This window comes from Salvelinus fontinalis, chromosome 6 (assembly GCF_029448725.1).
Source record: "Salvelinus fontinalis isolate EN_2023a chromosome 6, ASM2944872v1, whole genome shotgun sequence".
NCBI lineage: Eukaryota > Metazoa > Chordata > Actinopteri > Salmoniformes > Salmonidae > Salvelinus > Salvelinus fontinalis.
The window spans coordinates 80,079,278-80,105,318 of NC_074670.1; the positions used below are offsets into that span (position 1 = coordinate 80,079,278).

The 26,041-nt window shown below is 42.4% G+C and overlaps 1 protein-coding gene across 6 annotated transcripts in view; it reads right to left on the minus strand.

The window, feature by feature from the left end:
• Positions 1-7,116: 7,116 nt before the first annotated feature.
• LOC129858514 (neuroblast differentiation-associated protein AHNAK-like) overlaps positions 7,117-26,041 on the minus strand; it is a 44,176-nt gene continuing 25,251 nt past the window's right edge. For 3 of the 6 annotated variants that reach the window (XM_055927808.1, XM_055927806.1, XM_055927807.1), the window contains one exon: positions 7,117-25,787. In XM_055927808.1, the coding sequence (XP_055783783.1) occupies positions 8,343-25,787 (17,445 nt within the window). In that variant the 3' untranslated portion in view covers positions 7,117-8,342. The remainder of the gene's footprint in view (positions 25,788-26,041) is intronic. The other 3 variants (XM_055927811.1, XM_055927812.1, XM_055927810.1) reach the window with 3 other exon arrangements.

The following is a 26,041-nucleotide window of genomic DNA, read 5'->3' on the forward strand; positions in this document are numbered from 1 at the left end:
ATATAGATGTGTCCTGTATCACATGGTCCTGGATATAGATGTTTCCTGTATCACATGGTCCTAGATATAGATGTGTCCTGTATCACATGGTCCTAGATATAGATGTTTCCTGTATCACATGGTCCTAGATATAGATGTGTCCTGTATCACATGGTCCTGAATATAGATGTTTCCTGTATCACATGGTCCTGGATATAGATGTTTCCTCTATCACATGGTCCTGGATATAGATGTGTCCTGTATCACATGGTCCTAGATATAGATGTTTCCTGTATCACATGGTCCTGGATATAGATGTTTCCTGTATCACATGGTCCTAGATATAGATGTTTCCTGTATCACATGGTCCTGGATATAGATGTGTCCTGTATCACATGGTCCTAGATATAGATGTGTCCTGTATCACATGGTCCTGAATATAGATGTTTCCTGTATCACATGGTCCTGGATATAAATGTTTCCTGTATCACATGGTCCTAGATATAGATGTTTCCTGTATCACATGGTCCTGGATATAAATGTTTCCTGTATCACATGGTCCTGGATATAGATGTGTCCTGTATCACATGGTCCTGGATATAGATGTGTCCTGTATCACATGGTCCTGGATATAGATGTTTCCTGTATCACATGGTCCTGGATATAGATGTGTCCTGTATCACATGGTCCTGGATATAGATGTTTCCTGTATCACATGGTCCTAGATATAGATGTGTCCTGTATCACATGGTCCTGGATATAGATGTTTCCTGTATCACATGGTCCTGGATATAGATGTTTCCTGTATCACATGGTCCTGGATATAGATGTTTCCTGTATCACATGGTCCTGGATATAGATGTTTCCTGTATCACATGGTCCTGGATATAGATGTTTCCTGTATCACATGGTCCTGGATATAGATGTGTCCTGTATCACATGGTCCTAGATATAGATGTTTCCTGTATCACATGGTCCTGGATATAGATGTTTCCTGTATCACATGGTCCTAGATATAGATGTGTCCTGTATCACATGGTCCTGGATATAGATGTTTCCTGTATCACATGGTCCTGGATATAGACTCTAGGGTACGGATTAAAGAGACGGTTTGATATAGTGTGCAGGGTAATCTGAGGACAATTCAATTGATCTCGACAACATCAGCAACATAGGAAAATAAGAGGCCAGTATAAGCTGTTGTACGGTACACTGTCCACAGTGATTTTTGTTACTCTAGTTATTTTATTATGGGAAATTAGAAATTAGTGGTCAGAAATAATGAAAAATTGCCACAGGGCTAGTGAAGTAATTTATTGCAGAGTTAGATATTGACACCACAGACAAACCACTAGCTATAGATCTGTAGTTGTGGTTTCTATAGTGATATGTTATTTGTTCTCATACATTACAGTTGTTATGTACTGTATGAACAGGAGGTCTACTAATTACATTATATCCAAAGGTCAGATCATTAAAGGGGAAATGTCGGATTCAACAACGTCATTCAATTAAAAGTCCAAAGATTGCCCCTTTAACTTCCTCGGGATCCAAAGATTGAAGCATTTTAAGGATTTTATGTGGTTGATTTTGACACAGACAGACACACCTATTCAACGCACTGTATGTTAATGTCTTGTCAACTTACTCTATATTATTAATACCTTGTTAACATACTGTATATATCATTACCTTGTCAACATACTGTATATATTAGAACCTTGATATTGCATAGATTGAATAACAAATACACAGAGATGGCAGTGGAGAAATCATAAATAATTTACCCTATGATTCATTGTGTGAACTGTAGTCATTGTGGGTAGTAGTCATTGTGGGTAGTAGTCATTGTGGGTAGTAGTCATTATGGGTAGTAGTCATTGTGGGTAGTAGTCATTATGGGTAGTAGTCATTGTGGGTAGTAGTCATTGTGGGTAGTAGTCATTGTGGGTAGTAGTATACACATTATATGTGTGCTAGACACAGTTGAAGTCGGAAGTTTACATACACCTTAGCCAATTACATTTAAACTCAGTTTTTCACAATTCCTGACATTTAATCCTAGTAAAAATTCCCTGTCTTAGATCAGTTAGGATCACCACTTTATTTTAAGAATGTGAAATGTCAGAATAATAGAAGAGAGAATGATTTATTTAAGCTTTTATTTCTTTCATCACATTCCCAGTGGGTCAGAAGTTTACATACACTCAATTAGTATTTGGTAGCATTGCTTTTAAACTGCTTAACTTGGGTCAAACGTTTCGGGTAGCCTTCCACAAGCTTCCCAAAATAAGTTGGGTGAATTTTGGCCCATTCCTCCTGACAGAGCTGGTGTAACTGTCAGGTTTGTAGGTCTCCTTGCTCGCACACGCTTTTTCAGTTCTGCCCACAAATTTTCTATAGGATTGAGGTCAGGGCTTTGTGATGGCCACTCCAATAACTTGACTTTGTTGTCCTTAAGCCATTTTGCCACAACTTTGGAAGTATGCTTGGGGTCATTGTCCATTTGAAATACCCATTTGCGACCAAGCTTTAACTTCCTGACTGATGTCTTGAGATGTTGCTTCAATATGTCCACATAATTTTCCAGCCTCATGATGCAATCTATTTTGTGAAGTACACCAGTCCCTCCTGCAGCAAAGCACCCCCACAACATGATGCTGCCACCCCTGTGCTTCACGGTTGGGATGGTGTTCTTTGGCTTGCAAGCCTCCCCTTTTTTTCCTCGAGAACAAATAGTTATATTTTTTTTCATCAGACCAGAGGACATTTCTCCAAAAAGTATGATCTTTCTCCACATGTGCAGTTGCAAACCGTAGTCTGGCTTTTTTATGGCGGTTTTGGAGCAGTGGCTTCTTCCTTGCTGAGAGGCCTTTCAGGTTATGTCAATATAGGACTCGTTTTACTGTGGATATAGATACTTTTGTACCTGTTTCCTGCAGCATCTTCACAAGGTCCTTTGCTGTTGTTCTGGGATTGATTTGCACTTTTTGCACCAAAGTACGTTCATCTCTAGGAGTCTCCTTCCTGAGCGGTATGACGGCTGCGTGATCCCATGGTATTTATACTTGCGTACTATTGTTTGTACAGATGAACGTGGTACTTTCAGGCGTTTGGAAATTGCTCCCAAGGATGAACCAGACTTTTGGAGGTCTACAATTTGTTTTCTGAGGTCTTGGCTTGATTTCTTTTGATTTCCCCATGATGTCAAGCAAAGAGGCACTGAGTTTGAAGGTTTGCCTTGAAATACATCCACAGGTACACATCCAATTGACTCAAATTATGTCAATTAGCCTATCAGAAGCTTCTAAAGCCATGACATAATTTTCTGCAATATTCCAAGCTGTTTAAAGGCACAGTCAACTTAGTGTATGTAAACATCTGACCTACTGGAATTGTGATACAGTGAAATAATCTGTCTGTTAACAACTGTTGGAAATATTACTTGTGTCATGCACAAAGTAGATGTCCTAACCGACTTGCCAAAACTAGTTTGTTAACAGGAAATTTGTGGAGTGGTTGAAAAACGAGTTTTATTGACTTCAACCTAAGTGTATGTAAACTTCCGACTTCAACTGTATACTATTAAAGGTGTATATCACTTTAAAATAAGGTACCTTTTATAAATTACAGTTATTTTTAAAACCTTATTGTAAAGTGTTACCTAAAGTATACAGCATTTCCAGTATGCAATTTATTTTGTCAGTATGGGTCCTGTGTGCTCAAATAGGTATGATTTTTATACTGTACACCAGCAAAGTACAATGACTTCTTTCTCATACAAGCTGCTGACAGGGGAAGCTAGCCTGCTGACAGGGGAAGCTAGCCTGCTGACAGGGGAAGCTAGCCTGCTGACTGATGACAGTATATGTCATTATGCAGCAGCAGTGTGTATCATCTGTCTCATCTGCCTCATGCTCTATCTGAATATAAAGGTTGCTTCTCAAACAGCACCCTATTCCCTATTATAGTGCACTACTTTTGACGAGAGCCCCATGGGCCCTGGTCAAAAGTAGTGAACCAAATAGGCAACCAAAAAGGAGGAATTTGCAGCTCCTGTACCCACCACCCTCAGTGACTTATTCATATGCTATGAGCCATCAGTTGACCGTTACACTGATAATATATTAAACCGTTAAGATGAGCATCTCTCTCTCTCTCATCCAATTAGTAAAGAGCAAAGTTGTTTGATGGTGATCTGAATTCAAAAATCCTTTTGACATTTATTTGAAATAATTCCTGACATCGAGTCTCAAAGAAAAAAAAGAACGTGTTTATGAAATAGGCTTTCTCTCCACGAATGAGTCATTATTCTCTCTGTAGTGCGCTATAATAGGGAATAGGTCTCTGGTCTAAAGTTGTGCACTATATAGGGAATAGGTCTCTGGTGTAAAGTAGTGCACAATATAGGGAATAGGTCTCTGGTCTAATGTAGTGCACTATATAGGGAATAGGTCTCTGGTCTAAAGTGGTGCACTATATAGGGAATAGGTCTCTGGTCTAAAGTGGTGCACTATATAGGGAATAGGTCTCTGGTCTAAAGTGGTGCACTATATAGGGAATAGGTCTCTGGTCTAATGTAGTGCACTATATAGGGAATAGGATTCCATTTGGGAGGTACGCTCAATCTCTGGAGGTCAGGAGAGACAGGTCTAAATTTATGAGAAAATTACATTTAATGTACCGTTTCTGTCTGAGTCTGCAGCTGAGGTTTTTTCCTTGAATCAATAGGAAGACATTTAGTAATATTTGTGGACGGCCAAGCCAAGGCAAGGACATAGGGCAATGGGAGTGTCTTTGAGCTCCTGTCAGATACGGTAATGATTTAAGTATTATGAGTGACAAATGTTCCTAGATTAAATGATAGAAAGTCTCTTACAGCAACTCAAGCATCACTACACAGAACATAGTTCTTACCTGTTAAAGGAATCCTGCTGGTCATTGCATCCAGACAGTCTTATAATCCTCTCTGCCGACTTTTTGATTCCTGGAAGTCTCTAAGTCTTCTAAGTCTTCTAAATCAGCACTACTACAACCTACTACAAGTCTCCAATGAAAGGTTCCATTTTGTTTTATTCCCCCATGTCCTCCTCTTTAGCTGACAAATATTTTGGAGGAAAAGAGCACTTTCTTTTTTTAAAGGAATTTCCTGAAGAGTTCCTTCCTGTGTGCTGCCTCAGCAACAATTACATTCAAACAACCAGGAACAGGCAAGACTTCCTGAAAACCTCCAAAACACAATGGTACACTACATACTACTGTGTCCCAAATAACACCCTATCACCTACTGTCGCCGATGTGAGTAAGACCTTTAAACAGGTCAACATTCACAAGGCAGCAGGGCCAGACGGACTACCAGGACGTGTACTCCGAGCATGTGCTGACCAACTGGCAAGTGTCTTCACTGACATTTTCAACCTCTCCCTGACCCAGTCTGTAATACCAACATGTTTTAAGCCGACCACCATAGTCCCTGTGCCCAATAACGCCAAGGTAACCTGCCTAAATGACTACCGACCCGTAGCACTCATGTCTGTAGCCACAAAGTGCTTTGAAAAGTTGGTCATGACTCACATCAACACCATTATCCCAGAATCCCTAGAACCACTCCAATTTGCATACCAACCCAACAGATCCACAGATGATGCAATCTCTACTGCGTTCCACACTGCCCTTTCCCACCTGGACAAAAGGAACACCTATGTGAGAATGCTATTCATTGACTGGAACTAAACACCTCCCTCTGCAACTGGATCCTGGACTCCCTGACGGGTCCCAGGTGGTAAGGGGGGCGGCAGGTAGCCTAGTGGTTAGAGCGTTGGACTAGTAACAGAAAGGTTGTAAGTTCGAATCCCCGAGCTGACAAGGTAAAAATCTGTCGTTCTGCCCCTGAACAAGGCAGTTAACCCACTGTTCCTAGGCCGTCATTGAAAAATAAGAATTTGTTCTTAACAGACTTGCCTGGTTAAATATATATATATATATCCAATTTGTAAGTCGCTCTGGATAAGAGTGTCTGCTAAATTACTTAAATGTAAATGTAAATGTAGTAAACAACACATCTGCCACGTTGATCCTCAACACGGGGGCCCCTCAGGGGTGCGTGCTCAGTCCCCTCCTGTACTCCCTGTTCACCAATGACTGCATGATCAGGCACGACTCCAACACCATCATTAAGTTTGCCGATGACAAAACATTGGTAAGCCTGATCACCGACAATGATGAGACAGTCTATAGGGAGGAGGTCAGAGACCTGGCAGTGTGGTGCCAGGATAACAACATCTCTCTCAATGTGATCAAGACAAAGGAGATGATCGTGGACTACAGGAAAGGAGGGCCGAGCACGCCCCCATTCTCCTCGATGGCGCTGCAGTGGAGCAGGTTGAGAGCTTCAAGTTCCTTGCTGTCCATATCTCCAACAAACTATCATGGTCCAAACACACCAAGACAGTCATGAAGAGGGCACCACAACACCTTTTCATATTTTTTTCTATGATTTATTTTATATTATTTCAGTTTCTTTAGTAAATACTTTCTTAACACTTATTTTTCTTAAAACTGCACTGTTGGTTTGGGGCTTGTAAGTAAACATTTCACTGTAAGATCTACACCTGTTGTATTTGACGCATGTAAAATTTGTATTTAGTGCACTACTTTTGACCTGGGCCCTTAGGGCTCTGGTGCACTATGTAGGGAATAATAAGGAATAGGGGATGCAGGCCTTATAGCTATTTCTTAATAAGTTAACCACAACTCTGCATACTCCTCTTTTCCACATATTAATAACGTTGTTAAAATTTTCAACGTTATCGCCATGGATCATGCACTTTCCATACAGACCCTCTCAAAGGCCTCAATTGGATCCCTATTCCCTATAAAAGTGTACTACTTTTGACCAGGCCACACGGGGTGTGGCTGAATGGCCCGCGTACCCGAATGGCCCTCAGTGTGATTCCCTGACAGCTTTGTTCTTCATGTGGGATTTTCCATGTTGTATATTTGCTGTATGTCTAAACACATTAGGTTGTGTCATATCATTGGTAACTATGGGGTGAGGATGATGAAGACAGTGTAATATCATTGGTAACTATGGGGTGAGGATGATGAAGACAGTGTTATGAAATAAATCAGGCACAATTGGTATCTTAACCGTTTATTAGATTTATTTTGCAGAATGAAACACAATAGATCTAAATAGTATTCAAAACTCCAACTCCATCAAATAAAAGCGAGGACATTTTCAGCTTTCGTTCTCTGTATTTAACATTGCAGATATTTGTTTACCTCTAAAGGTGCAAAAGTAATACAGCGTGACTCTTTTTCATGATAGTCATATATTTTCTTTAGTATAACCAAACACCAGAGACTTGCATTAAGTGAGACAGTGAGGGAGAGAAGTAGAGAGACATTGAGAGAGAGAGTGATCCACCTGAATGTAATACAATGTCTTCATTAAAAACACAATTTTGCTTCTGTTATTCTGTTTCTTTACATTACATCTCTTGATTGTACAATAATTTTAAAAAATACAAATGGATTCTTCAGCATACGCTGTTCTATTTTACAATTTCGACCACTTTGCCATTTGAGTAGAATTCAAATTAAATGTGTTGAAGTAAAAAGGGACAAATTCTAGTAATGAAATGGATGTAAAAAAAAAAATTTTTTAAAAAGTACATTCTCTCTCTCAAAGATTAATAACAGCTGTTAATAGAGTTTATAGTTTACATAAACATTGCTTTTATTTTCAATTATGGTCTCTAATAGCATTGTCACTCTTGATAGAATGTTATACAGGGCCCTGCTCTATGTTGAGTAAATATGCTTCTGCAACGATTATATATCCAAAGCTTCAAAACAAATGTAAATCATTTCATACATAAAAATGAAAAGTAGTTGTTGTCTGTGTATATAAACATACTTTTCTTCAAAATAACAATTTCATCTAAACTATGTTTGTGCAATAAAACCCCCCCTGGATACAAAAATACCACACCTAATCTTAACTAAATGCATTTTAAAAGAGTGCAATGCAACACTTGGACTAAACATGTGAGGCACTATTGGTATGAATTTGGTGAGATGGTAATAAATTTTGACTATGTACAAAAGACAATACTTAATATTACAATACAGATACAGATCTTATTTACAGTTAAATTGTAGTCTGAACAATGTCATCTACCCCATATGTAATAAGACAAATGTGTGGAGAAAGTCCAAAGGGAATAACACACACGTAATGTTACATTGAGATGAGATGTGAACTCATCTGCTCAAGTTTTAAAAACTTGAGCAGATAGGGGTGTTGTGTACATGGAACAGACAATTGGGTAGTAGTTTATAATTATCCTCACAATTCATCATTTCTTTGGTGACACAGACAACTCGAGTTTTGGGAAACGGAAACCACCTCTAGACCCACTGTCGCTGCTGGAGGATGAAGAGATTCTAGACTTTTTAGAGGGGAGAGATACACCACTTACTTCAACTCTCTCTTCACTATCTTCACCCAGTCGCACTTCATATGAGCCCTTTGACTTTGAGCCAAAACCACCAAAGGTGCCAAACTTTAACTTCTTTCCTTTCACCTTGGCCCTCCCAACATCTACAGAGATGTCGCCACCCTCAGCACTTAAGTGACTTGAGGGGGAAGACACAGCCAGATCTCCCTCGTCACTCGCCACAGAGGAAGACCGATGCCTTGATTTCTTAAAAAGATCCAGTGAGGCTGACTTGCTCTTAGGGGACACACTAAGCCCAGATCCTCCCTCTACTGACAACTTGCCACTTACTAACTCCCCATGACTTAAACTCAACTCTTTGGAGCCCTTAACGCCGCCACGACCACCGGCTCCAAGTTCTGCGTCCGGCCCCTGGAAGCTAAGATCCGCTGCACTACCTCCCTTTGCTTTAGACTTGCCAAAACCGAACCTTGGCATCTTGACCTTTACTTTCTCACCACTGTGCAGCTCCAGGCTCGGCGAACTACCACTAACCGAAGGAGCCTGCACATCAATCTTTCCACCCCGCACTGCTGCCCCTGCCCCTGCTCTTGCTCCTGCATCAACATCTTCTCCCATCTCTGGTCCATGGTACTTTGAAACATTGATTTTGGGGAATGATACATGTCCCTCTGGGAAATGTAGTCCACTGTATCCTGAAACATTTGAGTCTACATCAACTCCTCCTCCCACTCCTCCAATATCTATCTTAGGACCTTTTAAATCTCCTGAAAGGCTTGCCTCTCCTTTCAGATTTTTCCTGTTCACATTTACATCGACATCAGGTACATTTACCTGGGGCCCTTTGATTTTCATCCCTGGAAATTTTATGTTAGACTTAGTTTTTACATCTGGGGCTTGCACGTTTAGATCTGGTGCCTCAATATTGGCTTGTAGGCTCCCAGATGACAAGCCACCAGACAGAGAGCCATCACCTTTAACTTTGGGAGATTTTACATCAAATTCCACATCGGGGAAATGAAGTTTTCCAAAGAAGGGTTTCTTTACTTTTGCTCCTTTCAGGTGAAGATCAGGAGAGTCAACATCTAAATCTACACCTGAAGTTTCAAGGTCAATATCAACATCAGGTTTCTTTGCCTTCCCTTTGATTTTGGGTAGTTTGAATTTGCCTTTCTTTCCTTTGACATGAATGTCGACATCAGGGGCTTCTAGACTACTGTCAACCTCTGGCAAATTAACATCTAATTTGGGGCTCTTGCCTCCCATATGGATCTTTGGTGCCTTGAATTTAGGTCCTTTGATATTTGCATCCCCTAGGTTAAGGTCAACCTCAGGTGCCTTCACATCCATCTTTCCTTGATAAATATTCAGTTCAGGTCCTTCAACTTCAGGTGACCTAATACCAAATGTGGGACCTTTGAACTTTGGAAACTTGACATCTGGTTTGTCAATACTGAAACTGGGACTATCCATATCAAGGGATCCACCGGATAACTTTGCATCAGGGCCTCTGATGTTGAGATCTGGACGTGAAATGTCAATACTCGGTCCCTTGATGTCAAAGTCAGCTTTAGGTAGGTTGACATCAATATCTGGCCCCTCAAGTTTGGGTCCTTTGAATCCAAATGAGGGCATCTTCATCTTTGGCATCTTAAATCCTCCTGAACCTTCAATGTCAACATCTGGACCTTCAATGCCTACTTTTGGTGCTTTGAGGTCTCCTGACATACCCAAATCTCCCTTCAACTTTGGGCCTTTCAGATTGAAGTCCATGTCAGGCATTGAGATCTTTGGTCCTGACATTGACGGACCTTTAATGTCAACTTTGGGAGCCTTGATGTCAAAGTCAGCTTTAGGTAGGTTGCAATCAATATCTGGACCCTCAAGTTTGGGTCCTTTGAACCCAAATGAGGGCATCTTCATATTTGGCATCTTAAATCCTCCTGAACCTTCAATGTCAACATCTGGACCTTCAACACCTACTTTTGGTGCTTTGAGGTTTCCTGACATATCCAAATCTCCCTTCACCTTTGGACCTTTCAGGTTGAAGTCCATGTCAGGCATTGAGATGTTTGGTCCTGATATTGATGGCATCTTGAATTTCGGCCCTTTGATTTTACCATCTGGACCTTCAATGTCAATTTCTGGACCTTCAATGTCAATGTCGCCTTTAGGTAGATTGACATCAAAATCTCCCTCAACTTTGGGTCCTTTGAATCCAAATGAGGGCATCTTCATCTTTGGCATCTTAAATCCTCCTGAACCTTCAATGTCAACATCTGGACCTTCAACACCTACTTTTGGTGCTTTGAGGTTTCCTGACATATCCAAATCTCCCTTCAGCTTTGGACCTTTCAGGTTGAAGTCCATGTCAGGCATTGAGATGTTTGGTCCTGATATAGATGGCATCTTGAATTTCGGCCCTTTGATTTTACCATCTGGACCTTCAATGTCAAGTTCTGGACCTTTAATATCAATTTTGGGAGCTTTGATGTCAATGTCAGCTTTAGGTAGGTTGACATCAACATCTGGCCCCTCCAGTTTGGGTCCTTTGATTCCAAATGAGGGCATCTTCATCTTTGGCATCTTAAATCCTCCTGAACCTTCAATGTCAACATCTGGACCTCCAATGTCTACTTTGGGTGCTTTGAGGTTTCCTGACATATCCAAATCTCCCTTCACCTTTGGACCTTTCAGGTTGAAGTCCACATCAGGCATAGAGATCTTTGGTCCAGACATTGATGGCATCTTGAATTTCGGCCCTTTGATTTTACCATCTGGACCTTCAATGTCAATATCTGGACCTTCAATGTCAATGTCGCCTTTAGGTAGATTGACATCAAAATCTCCCTCAACTTTGGGTCCTTTGAATCCAAATGAGGGCATCTTCATCTTTGGCATCTTAAATCCTCCTGAACCTTCAATGTCAACATCTGGACCTTCAATGTCTACTTTGGGTGCTTTGAGGTTTCCTGACATATCCAAATCTCCCTTCACCTTTGGACCTTTCAGGTTGAAGTCCATGTCAGGCATTGAGATGTTTGGTCCTGATATGGATGGCATCTTGAATTTCGGCCCTTTGATCTTACCATCTGGACCTTCAATCTCAACTTTGGGTGCTTTGAGGTCTCCTGACATATCAAAATCTCCTTTCATCTTTGGACCTTTCAGGTTGAAGTCCACATCAGGCATAGAGATCTTTGGTCCAGATATTGATGGCATCTTGAATTTCGACCCTTTGATTTTACCATCTGGACCTTCAATGTCAAGTTCTGGACCTTTAATATCAATTTTGGGACCTTTGATGTCAATGTCGCCTTTAGGTAGATTGACATCAAAATCTCCCTCAACTTTGGGTCCTTTGAATCCAAATGAGGGCATCTTCATCTTTGGCATCTTAAATCCTCCTGAACCTTCAATGTCAACATCTGGACCTTCAATGTCTACTTTGGGTGCTTTGAGGTTTCCTGACATATCCAAATCTCCCTTCAGCTTTGGACCTTTCAGGTTGAAGTCCATGTCAGGCATTGAGATGTTTGGTCCTGATATGGATGGCATCTTGAATTTCGGCCCTTTGATTTTACCATCTGGACCTTCAATGTCAAGTTCTGGACCTTTAATATCAATTTTGGGAGCTTTGATGTCAATGTCAGCTTTAGGTAGGTTGACATCAACATCTGGCCCCTCAAGTTTGGGTCCTTTGATTCCAAATGAGGGCATCTTCATCTTTGGCATCTTAAATCCTCCTGAACCTTCAATGTCAACATCTGGACCTTCAACACTTACTTTGGGTGCTTTGAGGTCTCCTGACATATCAACATTTCCTTTCACCTTTGGACCTTTCAGATTGAAGTCCACATCAGGCATAGAGATCTTTGGTCCAGACATTGATGGCATCTTGAATTTCGGCCCTTTGATTTTACCATCTGGACCTTCAATGTCAATATCTGGACCTTCAATGTCAATGTCGCCTTTAGGTAGATTGACATCAAAATCTCCCTCAACTTTGGGTCCTTTGAATCCAAATGAGGGCATCTTCATCTTTGGCATCTTAAATCCTCCCGAACCTTCAATGTCAACATCTGGACCTTCAATGTCTACTTTCGGTGCTTTGAGGTTTCCTGACATATCCAAATCTCCCTTCAGCTTTGGACCTTTCAGGTTGAAGTCCATGTCAGGCATTGAGATGTTTGGTCCTGATATGGATGGCATCTTGAATTTCGGCCCTTTGATCTTACCATCTGGACCTTCAATTTCAACTTTAGGTGCTTTGAGGTCTCCTGACATATCAAAATCTCCCTTCACCTTTGGACCTTTCAGATTGAAGTCCACATCAGGCATGGAGATCTTTGGTCCAGACATTGATGGCATCTTGAATTTCGGCCCTTTGATTTTACCATCTGGACCTTCAATGTCAAGTTCTGGACCTTTAATATCAATTTTGGGACCTTTGATGTCAATGTCAGCTTTAGGTAGATTGACATCAAAATCTCCCTCAACTTTGGGTCCTTTGAATCCAAATGAGGGCATCTTCATCTTTGGCATCTTAAATCCTCCTGAACCTTCAATGTCAACATCTGGACCTTCAATGTCTACTTTCGGTGCTTTGAGGTTTCCTGACATATCAAAATCTCCCTTCACCTTTGGACCTTTCAGGTTGAAGTCCACATCAGGCATAGAGATCTTTGGTCCAGACATTGATGGCATCTTGAATTTCGGCCCTTTGATTTTACCATCTGGACCTTCAATGTCAATATCTGGACCTTCAATGTCAATGTCGCCTTTAGGTAGATTGACATCAAAATCTCCCTCAACTTTGGGTCCTTTGAATCCAAATGAGGGCATCTTCATCTTTGGCATCTTAAATCCTCCTGAACCTTCAATGTCAACATCTGGACCTTCAATGTCTACCTTCGGTGCTTTGAGGTTTCCTGACATATCCAAATCTCCCTTCAGCTTTGGACCTTTCAGGTTGAAATCCATGTCAGGCATTGAGATGTTTGGTCCTGATATGGATGGCATCTTGAATTTCGACCCTTTGATTTTACCATCTGGACCTTCAATGTCAAGTTCTGGACCTTTAATATCAATTTTGGGACCTTTGATGTCAATGTCAGCTTTAGGTAGGTTGACATCAATATCTGGCCCCTCAAGTTTGGGTCCTTTGAATCCAAATGAGGGCATCTTCATCTTTGGCATCTTAAATCCTCCTGAACCTTCAATGTCAACATCTGGACCTTCAATGTCTACTTTTGGTGCTTTGAGGTTTCCTGACATATCCAAATCTCCCTTCACCTTTGGACCTTTCAGGTTGAAGTCCACATCAGGCATAGAGATCTTTGGTCCAGACATTGATGGCATCTTGAATTTCGGCCCTTTGATTTTACCATCTGGACCTTCAATGTCAATATCTGGACCTTCAATGTCAATGTCGCCTTTAGGTAGATTGACATCAAAATCTCCCTCAACTTTGGGTCCTTTGAATCCAAATGAGGGCATCTTCATCTTTGGCATCTTAAATCCTCCTGAACCTTCAATGTCAACATCTGGACCTTCAATGTCTACTTTGGGTGCTTTGAGGTTTCCTGACATATCCAAATCTCCCTTCAGCTTTGGACCTTTCAGGTTGAAGTCCATGTCAGGCATTGAGATGTTTGGTCCTGATATGGATGGCATCTTGAATTTCGGCCCTTTGATTTTACCATCTGGACCTTCAATGTCAAGTTCTGGACCTTTAATATCAATTTTGGGAGCTTTGATGTCAATGTCAGCTTTAGGTAGGTTGACATCAACATCTGGCCCCTCAAGTTTGGGTCCTTTGATTCCAAATGAGGGCATCTTCATCTTTGGCATCTTAAATCCTCCTGAACCTTCAATGTCAACATCTGGACCTTCAACACTTACTTTGGGTGCTTTGAGGTCTCCTGACATATCAACATTTCCTTTCACCTTTGGACCTTTCAGATTGAAGTCCACATCAGGCATAGAGATCTTTGGTCCAGACATTGATGGCATCTTGAACTTCGGCCCTTTGATTTTACCATCTGGACCTTCAATGTCAATATCTGGACCTTCAATGTCAATGTCGCCTTTAGGTAGATTGACATCAAAATCTCCCTCAACTTTGGGTCCTTTGAATCCAAATGAGGGCATCTTCATCTTTGGCATCTTAAATCCTCCCGAACCTTCAATGTCAACATCTGGACCTTCAATGTCTACTTTCGGTGCTTTGAGGTTTCCTGACATATCCAAATCTCCCTTCAGCTTTGGACCTTTCAGGTTGAAGTCCATGTCAGGCATTGAGATGTTTGGTCCTGATATGGATGGCATCTTGAATTTCGGCCCTTTGATCTTACCATCTGGACCTTCAATTTCAACTTTAGGTGCTTTGAGGTCTCCTGACATATCAAAATCTCCCTTCACCTTTGGACCTTTCAGGTTGAAGTCCACATCAGGCATAGAGATCTTTGGTCCAGACATTGATGGCATCTTGAATTTCGGCCCTTTGATTTTACCATCTGGACCTTCAATGTCAATATCTGGACCTTCAATGTCAATGTCGCCTTTAGGTAGATTGACATCAAAATCTCCCTCAACTTTGGGTCCTTTGAATCCAAATGAGGGCATCTTCATCTTTGGCATCTTAAATCCTCCTGAACCTTCAATGTCAACATCTGGACCTTCAATGTCTACCTTCGGTGCTTTGAGGTTTCCTGACATATCCAAATCTCCCTTCAGCTTTGGACCTTTCAGGTTGAAGTCCATGTCAGGCATTGAGATGTTTGGTCCTGATATGGACGGCATCTTGAATTTCGACCCTTTGATTTTACCATCTGGACCTTCAATGTCAAGTTCTGGACCTTTAATATCAATTTTGGGACCTTTGATGTCAATGTCAGCTTTAGGTAGGTTGACATCAATATCTGGCCCCTCAAGTTTGGGTCCTTTGAATCCAAATGAGGGCATCTTCATCTTTGGCATCTTAAATCCTCCTGAACCTTCAATGTCAACATCTGGACCTTCAATGTCTACTTTTGGTGCTTTGAGGTTTCCTGACATATCCAAATCTCCCTTCACCTTTGGACCTTTCAGGTTGAAGTCCACATCAGGCATAGAGATCTTTGGTCCAGACATTGATGGCATCTTGAATTTCGGCCCTTTGATTTTACCATCTGGACCTTCAATGTCAATATCTGGACCTTCAATGTCAATGTCGCCTTTAGGTAGATTGACATCAAAATCTCCCTCAACTTTGGGTCCTTTGAATCCAAATGAGGGCATCTTCATCTTTGGCATCTTAAATCCTCCTGAACCTTCAATGTCAACATCTGGACCTTCAATGTCTACTTTGGGTGCTTTGAGGTTTCCTGACATATCCAAATCTCCCTTCAGCTTTGGACCTTTCAGGTTGAAGTCCATGTCAGGCATTGAGATGTTTGGGCCTGATATGGATGGCATCTTGAATTTTGGCCCTTTGATTTTACCATCTGGACCTTCAATGTCAAGTTCTGGACCTTTAATATCAATTTTGGGAGCTTTAATGTCAATGTCAGCTTTAGGTAGGTTGACATCAACATCTGGCCCCTCCAGTTTGGGTCCTTTGATTCCAAATGAGGGCATCTTCATCTTTGGCATCTTAAATCCTCCTGAACCTTCAATGTCAACATCTGGACCTTCAACACCTACTTTGGGTGCTTTGAGGTCTCCTGAGATATCAAAATCTCCTTTCACCTTTGGACCTTTCAGGTTGAAGTCCATGTCAGGCATTGAGATGTTTGGTCCTGATATTGATGGCATCTTGAATTTTGGCCCTTTGATTTTACCATCTGGACCTTCAATGTCTAGATTTGGACCTTTGATGTCTCCTTCAATCTTGGGGACTGAAACATTGACATCTCCTTTCACCCTTGGACCTTTCAGGTTGAAGTCCACATCAGGCATTGAGATCTTTGGTCCAGACATTGATGGCATCTTGAATTTCGGCCCTTTGATTTTACCATCTGGACCTTCAATGTCAATATCTGGACCTTCAATGTCAATGTCGCCTTTAGGTAGATTTACATCAAAATCTCCCTCAACTTTGGGTCCTTTGAATCCAAATGAGGGCATCTTCATCTTTGGCATCTTAAATCCTCCTGAACCTTCAATGTCAACATCTGGACCTTCAATGTCTACTTTGGGTGCTTTGAGGTTTCCTGACATATCCAAATCTCCCTTCACCTTTGGACCTTTCAGGTTGAAGTCCACATCGGGCATTGAGATGTTTGGGCCTGATATGGATGGCATCTTGAATTTCGGCCCTTTGATTTTACCATCGGGACCTTCAATGTCAAGTTCTGGACCTTTAATATCAATTTTGGGAGCTTTGATGTCAATGTCAGCTTTAGGTAGGTTGACATCAACATCTGGCCCCTCCAGTTTGGGTCCTTTGATTCCAAATGAGGGCATCTTCATCTTTGGCATCTTAAATCCTCCTGAACCTTCAATGTCAACATCTGGACCTTCAATGTCTACTTTAGGTGCTTTGAGGTCTCCTGACATATCCAAATCTCCCTTCACCTTTGGACCTTTCAGGTTGAAGTCCATGTCAGGCATTGAGATGTTTGGGCCTGATATGGATGGCATCTTGAATTTCGGCCCTTTGATTTTACCATCTGGACCTTCAATGTCAAGTTCTGGACCTTTAATATCAATTTTGGGAGCTTTGATGTCAATGTCAGCTTTAGGTAGGTTGACATCAACATCTGGCCCCTCCAGTTTGGGTCCTTTGATTCCAAATGAGGGCATCTTCATCTTTGGCATCTTAAATCCTCCTGAACCTTCAATGTCAACATCTGGACCTTCAATGTCTACTTTGGGTGCTTTGAGGTTTCCTGACATATCCAAATCTCCCTTCACCTTTGGACCTTTCAGGTTGAAGTCCATGTCAGGCATTGAGATGTTTGGTCCTGATATGGATGGCATCTTGAATTTTGTCCCTTTGATTTTACCATCTGGACCTTCCATGTCTAGGTTTGGACCTTTGAAGTCTCCTTCGATCTTGGGGACTGGTATATTGATATCTCCTTTAATCTTTGGATCTTTTAGGTTGAAATCCACATCAGGCATGGAGACCTTTGGTCCTGATATTGTTGGCATCTTGTTTTTTGGGCCCTTGATTTTGCCATCAGGACTTTCAATGTCAATATGAGGACCTTTAATATCGACACTGGGTCCCTTGAAGTCAATGTCAGCTTTAGGAAGGTTAATATCTACATCTGGTATCTCTACCTTGGGGCTTTTGAATCCAAATTTAGGCATTTTGAATTTGGATCCTTTGACTTTAGGGCTGGTAGCCCCAATATCAAGGTCAATGTCTGGAAGACTACCTTTCGGTACTTTGACATTAATATCTGCTTTTGCTAGCTTTACATCAACCTCTGGAGACTTGACTTTGGGCCCTTTGAATCCAAACTTTGGCATTTTGAACTTAGACTTCTTTGGTGCAATGTCAGGACTCTCTACTGGGATATCCAATCCATCAAATTCAGCTTTGGGTGTACTCATATCTCCCTCAACTCCCCCTTTGAACTTTGGTCCTTTGAGACTGAAATCAACATCAGGCATTGACAATTTGGGGCCAGACATAGACGGCATCTTCATCTTTGGCATTTTAATTCCACCTGAACCTTCAATGTCAACATTTGGTCCTTCAATGTCTACTTTGGGTGCTTTGAGGTCTCCTTTTATCTTTGGCAATGACACATCCACATCTCCCTTCACCTTCGGCCCTTTTACATTGAAGTCCACATCGGGCATTGAGATCTTAGGTCCTGATAATGATGGACCTTTAATATCAACTTTGGGAGCCTTGATGGCAAAGTCAGCTTTTGGTAGGTTGACATCAATATCTGGACCCTCCAAATTAGATCCTTTGATTCCAAATGAGGGCATCTTCATCTTTGGCATCTTAAATCCTCCTGAACCTTCAATGTCAACATCTGGTCCTTCAATGTCTACTTTGGGTGCTTTGAGGTCTCCTGACATATCAACATCTCCCTTCATCTTTGGGCCTTTCAGATTGAAGTCCATGTCAGGCATTGAGATCTTTGGTCCTGAAACTGACGGCATCTTGAATTTCGAACCTTTGATTTTACCATCAGGGCCTTCAATGTCAAGTTCTGGACCTTCAATGTCAACTTTTGGCACTTTGATGTCAATGTCAGATTTTGGGAGGTTAACATCAACATCTGGACCCTCCAATTTAGATCCTTTGATTCCAAATGAGGGCATCTTCATCTTTGGCATCTTAAATCCTCCTGAACCTTCAATGTCAACATCTGGACCTTCAATGTCTACTTTGGGTGCTTTGAGGTCTCCTGACATACCCAAATCTCCCTTCACCTTTGGGCCTTTAAGATTGAAGTCTACATCGGGCATTGAGATCTTTGGTCCTGATATTGATGGACCTTTAATGTCAACTTTGGGAGCCTTGATGTCTCCTTCCAGCTTTGGCACTGACACATCTCCCTTCACCTTTGGACCTTTCAGATTGATGTCCATATCAGGCATTGAGATGTTTGGGCCTGACATTGATGGCATCTTGAATTTTGGACCCTTGATTTTCCCATCAGGGCCTTCGAAGTCAAGTTCTGGACCTTTGATGTTAACATTAGGTCCCTTGATGTCAATGTCACCTTTAGGTAGGTTGACATCAACATCTCCCTCAACTTTGGGTCCTTTGATTCCAAATGATGGAATCTTCATCTTTGGCATCTTAAATCCTCCTGAACCTTCAATGTCAACATCTGGACCTTCAATGCCTACTTTGGGTGCTTTGAGGTCTCCTGACATACCCAAATCTCCCTTCACCTTTGGGCCTTTCAGATTGAAGTCCACATCGGGCATTGAGATCTTTGGTCCTGATATTGATGGACCTTTAATGTCAACGTTGGGAGCCTTGATGTCAATGTCAGCTTTTGGTAGGTTGACATCAATATCTGGACCCTCCAATTTAGATCCTTTGATTCCAAATGAGGGCATCTTCATCTTTGGCATCTTAAATCCTCCTGAACCTTCAATGTCAACATCTGGACCTTCAATGCCTACTTTGGGTGCTTTGAGGTCTCCTGACATACCCAAATCTCCCTTCACCTTTGGGCCTTTCAGATTGAAGTCCACATCGGGCATTGAGATCTTTGGTCCTGATATTGATGGACCTTTAATGTCAACTTTGGGAGCCTTGATGTCTCCTTCCAGCTTTGGCACTGACACATCTCCCTTCACCTTTGGACCTTTCAAATTGATGTCCATATCAGGCATTGAGATGTTTGGGCCAGACATTGATGGCATCTTGAATTTTGGACCCTTGATTTTCCCATCAGGGCCTTCGAAGTCAAGTTCTGGACCTTTGATGTTAACATTAGGTCCCTTGATGTCAATGTCACCTTTATGTAGGTTGACATCAACATCTCCCTCAACTTTGGGTCCTTTGATTCCAAATGAGGGCATCTTCATCTTTGGCATCTTAAATCCTCCTGAACCTTCAATGTCAACATCTGGACCTTCAATGTCTACTTTGGGTGCTTTGAGGTCTCCTGACATACCCAAATCTCCCTTCACCTTTGGGCCTTTCAGATTGAAGTCCACATCGGGCATTGAGATCTTTGGTCCTGATATTGATGGACCTTTGATGTCAATGTTGGGAGCCTTGATGTCAATGTCAGCTTTTGGTAGGTTGACATCAATATCTGGACCCTCCAATTTAGATCCTTTGATTCCAAATGAGGGCATCTTCATCTTTGGCATCTTAAATCCTCCTGAACCTTCAATGTCAACATCTGGACCTTCAATGCCTACTTTGGGTGCTTTGAGGTCTCCTGACATACCCAAATCTCCCTTCACCTTTGGGCCTTTCAGATTGAAGTCTACATCGGGCATTGAGATCTTTGGTCCTGATATTGATGGACCTTTAACGTCAACATTGGGAGCCTTGATGTCTCCTTCCAGCTTTGGCACTGACACATCTCCCTTCACCTTTGGACCTTTCAGATTGATGTCCATATCAGGCATTGAGATGTTTGGGCCTGACATTGATGGCATCTTGAATTTTGGACCCTTGATTTTCCCATCAGGGCCTTCGAAGTCAAGTTCTGGACCTTTGATGTTAACATTAGGTCCCTTGATGTCAATGTCACCTTTAGGTAGGTTGACATCAACATCTCCCTCAACTTTGGGTCCTTTGATTCCAAATGATGGAATCTTCATCTTTGGCATCTTAAATCCTCCTGAACCTTCAATGTCAACATCTGGACCTTCAATGCCTACTTTGGGTGCTTTGAGGTCTCCTGACATACCCAAATCTCCCTTCACCTTTGGGCCTTTCAGATTGAAGTCCACATCGGGCATTGAGATCTTTGGTCCTGATATTGATGAACCTTTAATGTCAACGTTGGGAGCCTTGATGTCAATGTCAGCTTTTGGTAGGTTGACATCAATATCTGGACCCTCCAATTTAGATCCTTTGATTCCAAATGAGGGCATCTTCATCTTTGGCATCTTAAATCCTCCTGAACCTTCAATGTCAACATCTGGACCTTCAATGCCTACTTTGGGTGCTTTGAGGTCTCCTGACATACCCAAATCTCCCTTCACCTTTGGGCCTTTCAGATTGAAGTCCACATCGGGCATTGAGATCTTTGGTCCTGATATTGATGGACCTTTAATGTCAACGTTGGGAGCCTTGATGTCAATGTCAGCTTTTGGTAGGTTGACATCAATATCTGGACCCTCCAATTTAGATCCTTTGATTCCAAATGAGGGCATCTTCATCTTTGGCATCTTAAATCCTCCTGAACCTTCAATGTCAACATCTGGACCTTCAATGCCTACTTTGGGTGCTTTGAGGTCTCCTGACATACCCAAATCTCCCTTCACCTTTGGGCCTTTCAGATTGAAGTCCACATCGGGCATTGAGATCTTTGGTCCTGATATTGATGGACCTTTAATGTCAACTTTGGGAGCCTTGATGTCTCCTTCCAGCTTTGGCACTGACACATCTCCCTTCACCTTTGGACCTTTCAGATTGATGTCCATATCAGGCATTGAGATGTTTGGGCCTGACATTGATGGCATCTTGAATTTTGGACCCTTGATTTTCCCATCAGGGCCTTCGAAGTCAAGTTCTGGACCTTTGATGTTAACATTAGGTCCCTTGATGTCAATGTCACCTTTAGGTAGGTTGACATCAACATCTCCCTCAACTTTGGGTCCTTTGATTCCAAATGAGGGCATCTTCATCTTTGGCATCTTAAATCCTCCTGAACCTTCAATGTCAACATCTGGACCTTCAATGTCTACTTTGGGTGCTTTGAGGTCTCCTGACATACCCAAATCTCCCTTCACCTTTGGGCCTTTCAGATTGAAGTCCACATCGGGCATTGAGATCTTTGGTCCTGATATTGATGGACCTTTAATGTCAACGTTGGGAGCCTTGATGTCAATGTCAGGTTTTGGTAGGTTGACATCAATATCTGGACCCTCCAATTTAGATCCTTTGATTCCAAATGAGGGCATCTTCATCTTTGGCATCTTAAATCCTCCTGAACCTTCAATGTCAACATCTGGACCTTCAATGCCTACTTTGGGTGCTTTGAGGTCTCCTGACATACCCAAATCTCCCTTCACCTTTGGGCCTTTAAGATTGAAGTCTACATCGGGCATTGAGATCTTTGGTCCTGATATTGATGGACCTTTAATGTCAACTTTGGGAGCCTTGATGTCTCCTTCCAGCTTTGGCACTGACACATCTCCCTTCACCTTTGGACCTTTCAGATTGATGTCCATATCAGGCATTGAGATGTTTGGGCCTGACATTGATGGCATCTTGAATTTTGGACCCTTGATTTTCCCATCAGGGCCTTCGAAGTCAAGTTCTGGACCTTTGATGTTAACATTAGGTCCCTTGATGTCAATGTCACCTTTAGGTAGGTTGACATCAACATCTCCCTCAACTTTGGGTCCTTTGATTCCAAATGAGGGCATCTTCATCTTTGGCATCTTAAATCCTCCTGAACCTTCAACGTCAACATCTGGACCTTCAATGTCTACTTTGGGTGCTTTGAGGTCTCCTGACATACCCAAATCTCCCTTCACCTTTGGGCCTTTCAGATTGAAGTCCACATCGGGCATTGAGATCTTTGGTCCTGATATTGATGGACCTTTAATGTCAACGTTGGGAGCCTTGATGTCAATGTCAGCTTTTGGTAGATTGACATCAATATCTGGACCCTCCAATTTAGATCCTTTGATTCCAAATGAGGGCATCTTCATCTTTGGCATCTTAAATCCTCCTGAACCTTCAATGTCAACATCTGGACCTTCAATGCCTACTTTGGGTGCTTTGAGGTCTCCTGACATACCAAAATCTCCCTTCACCTTTGGGCCTTTCAGATTGAAGTCCACATCGGGCATTGAGATCTTTGGTCCTGATATTGATGGACCTTTAATGTCAACTTTGGGAGCCTTGATGTCTCCTTCCAGCTTTGGCACTGACACATCTCCCTTCACCTTTGGACCTTTCAGATTGATGTCCATATCAGGCATTGAGATGTTTGGGCCTGACATTGATGGCATCTTGCATTTTGGACCCTTGATTTTCCCATCAGGGCCTTCGAAGTCAAGTTCTGGACCTTTGATGTTAACATTAGGTCCCTTGATGTCAATGTCACCTTTAGGTAGGTTGACATCAACATCTCCCTCAACTTTGGGTCCTTTGATTCCAAATGAGGGCATCTTCATCTTTGGCATCTTAAATCCTCCTGAACCTTCAATGTCAACATCTGGACCTTCAATGTCTACTTTGGGTGCTTTGAGGTCTCCTGACATACCCAAATCTCCCTTCACCTTTGGGCCTTTCAGATTGAAGTCCACATCGGGCATTGAGATCTTTGGTCCTGATATTGATGGACCTTTAATGTCAACGTTGGGAGCCTTGATGTCAATGTCAGCTTTTGGTAGGTTGACATCAATATCTGGACCCTCCAATTTAGATCCTTTGATTCCAAATGAGGGCATCTTCATCTTTGGCATCTTAAATCCTCCTGAACCTTCAATGTCAACATCTGGACCTTCAATGCCTACTTTGGGTGCTTTGAGGTCTCCTGACATACCAAAATCTCCCTTCACCTTTGGGCCTTTCAGATTGAAGTCCACATCGGGCATTGAGATCTTTGGTCCTGATATTGATGGACCTTTAATGTCAACGTTGGGAGCCTTGATGTCAATGTCAGCTTTTGGTAGGTTGACATCAATATCTGGACCCTCCAATTTAGATCCTTTGATTCCAAATGAGGGCATCTTCATCTTTGGCATCTTAAATCCTCCTGAACCTTCAATGTCAACATCTGGACCTTCAATGCCTACTTTGGGTGCTTTGAGGTCTCCTGACATACCCAAATCTCCCTTCACCTTTGGGCCTTTAAGATTGAAGTCCACATCGGGCATTGAGATCTTTGGTCCTGATATTGATGGACCTTTAATGTCAACATTGGGAGCCTTGATGTCTCCTTCCAGCTTTGGCACTGACACATCTCCCTTCACCTTTGGACCTTTCAGATTGATGTCCATATCAGGCATTGAGATGTTTGGGCCTGACATTGATGGCATCTTGAATTTTGGACCCTTGATTTTCCCATCAGAGCCTTCGAAGTCAAGTTCTGGACCTTTGATGTTAACATTAGGTCCCTTGATGTCAATGTCACCTTTAGGTAGTTTGACATCAACATCTCCCTCAACTTTGGATCCTTTGATTCCAAATGAGGGCATCTTTATCTTTGGCATTTTGAATCCGCCTTCAAATCCTTCAACGTCAACATCTTGCCTTTCAATGTCTACTTTGGGAGCCTTGATGTCTCCTTCTAGCTTTGGCACTGATACATTCAAATCTCCCTTCACCTTTGGGCCTTTCAGATTGAAGTCCACATCGGGCATTGAGATCTTTGGTCCTGATATTGATGGACCTTTAATGTCTACTTTGGGAGCTTTGATGTCAATGTCAGCTTTTGGTAGGTTGACATCGACACCAGGACCCTCAAGTCCGGCTCCTCTGACTCCAAATGATGGTATCTTTACTTTGGGTATCTTGAAACCGCCTTCTGGACCTTCTATATCAACACCTGAACCTTTAATGTCTACTTTGGGTGCTTTGATGGAAACACCACCTATCGTCTTTCCTCCTTTCATATTCATAGATGCGCCTGATAAATCTACATCTACCCCGGGTACCGATACATCTACACTACCCTTCACCTTCGGTAGTTTAACATCTCCATCGCCGTCTGCACCTCCAGTGTTCAGTCCAAATGACGGCATTTTGATGCCACCTTTGAGTTTGCTTTCCATTGTTGTTTCTTTGACAGACATTTGCACTGAGCCAGACTCCTTCATGCCTGAGGTATTGATGTCAAGTGTTGGCGCTCTTATGTCTGTTGATATCTTGCCCCCATTCAAGCCTGTATCAATGCCTGGCATGTTGGGTAAGGAAACCCCACCCTGGTTGCCTCTGGAGAGACCTATGCTCCCAGGCCCTCTCATCTGTTGATCACTAATGGTTATTCCAGGTACTGAACCTCCGGCCCTACCCTTCCAGTCTGCACTGCCCCTACCAGGCAAATGAACGTCTACTCCTCTCACCTCCCCTTTACCCATTGATATGGAGCTGGATGAAATATTTGTTGTTTTTCCAGGGACCGTGACATTGACTGATCCTGCCTGGTAGTCAGCTGAGTCACCTGAAACCTGAAAGCTCCCGTCTCCCTGCTCACCCCCTCTATAGAGGCCGAACTCCCGCTGACCCTTCGCCCCGGGCATCCCAAAGCTAGATCCTTTGAATCTGATCCCTGCTGCTCCACCATCTCCCCCCTCTATCTGCCTTGTAACAGTGGTGGTCTTCACCCCTCCAGTGCTCCAGTGCTTCTCAGAGGAGCTAGTTACATCCGGCCCAGTGAAAGAAACACCATCACCTCCTAGTTCAAAATCACCCCCCTCCGATCCACCTCCTATACCTGAAGGGCTTCCGCTTCCGTGTAAAACTCGTATTTGAGACGAGCTGCCCCCTCCTGACTGCTCGTACCGTTGCCCTTTGAACTCTGGGCTGGTTAGATCAAGCTGCTCGTCCACGCCCTCTGGCATGTCTACAGTGTAGGTAGTGATGCGACGGGTGATGGTGGTGATCGTGCTGCCGTCAGTGCTGGTGCTGCTGTGGCGCTCCGTACGGACGTCCACGCCCTCCGCCAGATCCTCAGACTTCAGCCGGGGCTTAATCTTCTTGGAAAATATTCTCTTGTAATCTTCATCATCCCCACTCTGTTCTCATCAAAAGAAGGTGAAATCAGTAATTCATAAATGTATTATATTTAGGGAATAATACTGCTGCTGAAAATGTACAGTATGAACATTCGATTATGGAATTTAGTCTATTTGAGAAGAGGTATTGATCATTTGAGACAAGTCTGAATTCCAAAAGTCTGTGTTTACCAGGGATGAGGTCAATTCTATTTCAATTCCAGTGAATTCAGAAAGTAAACCTAATTCTAATTACAAATCTAAATGTTCCTAAT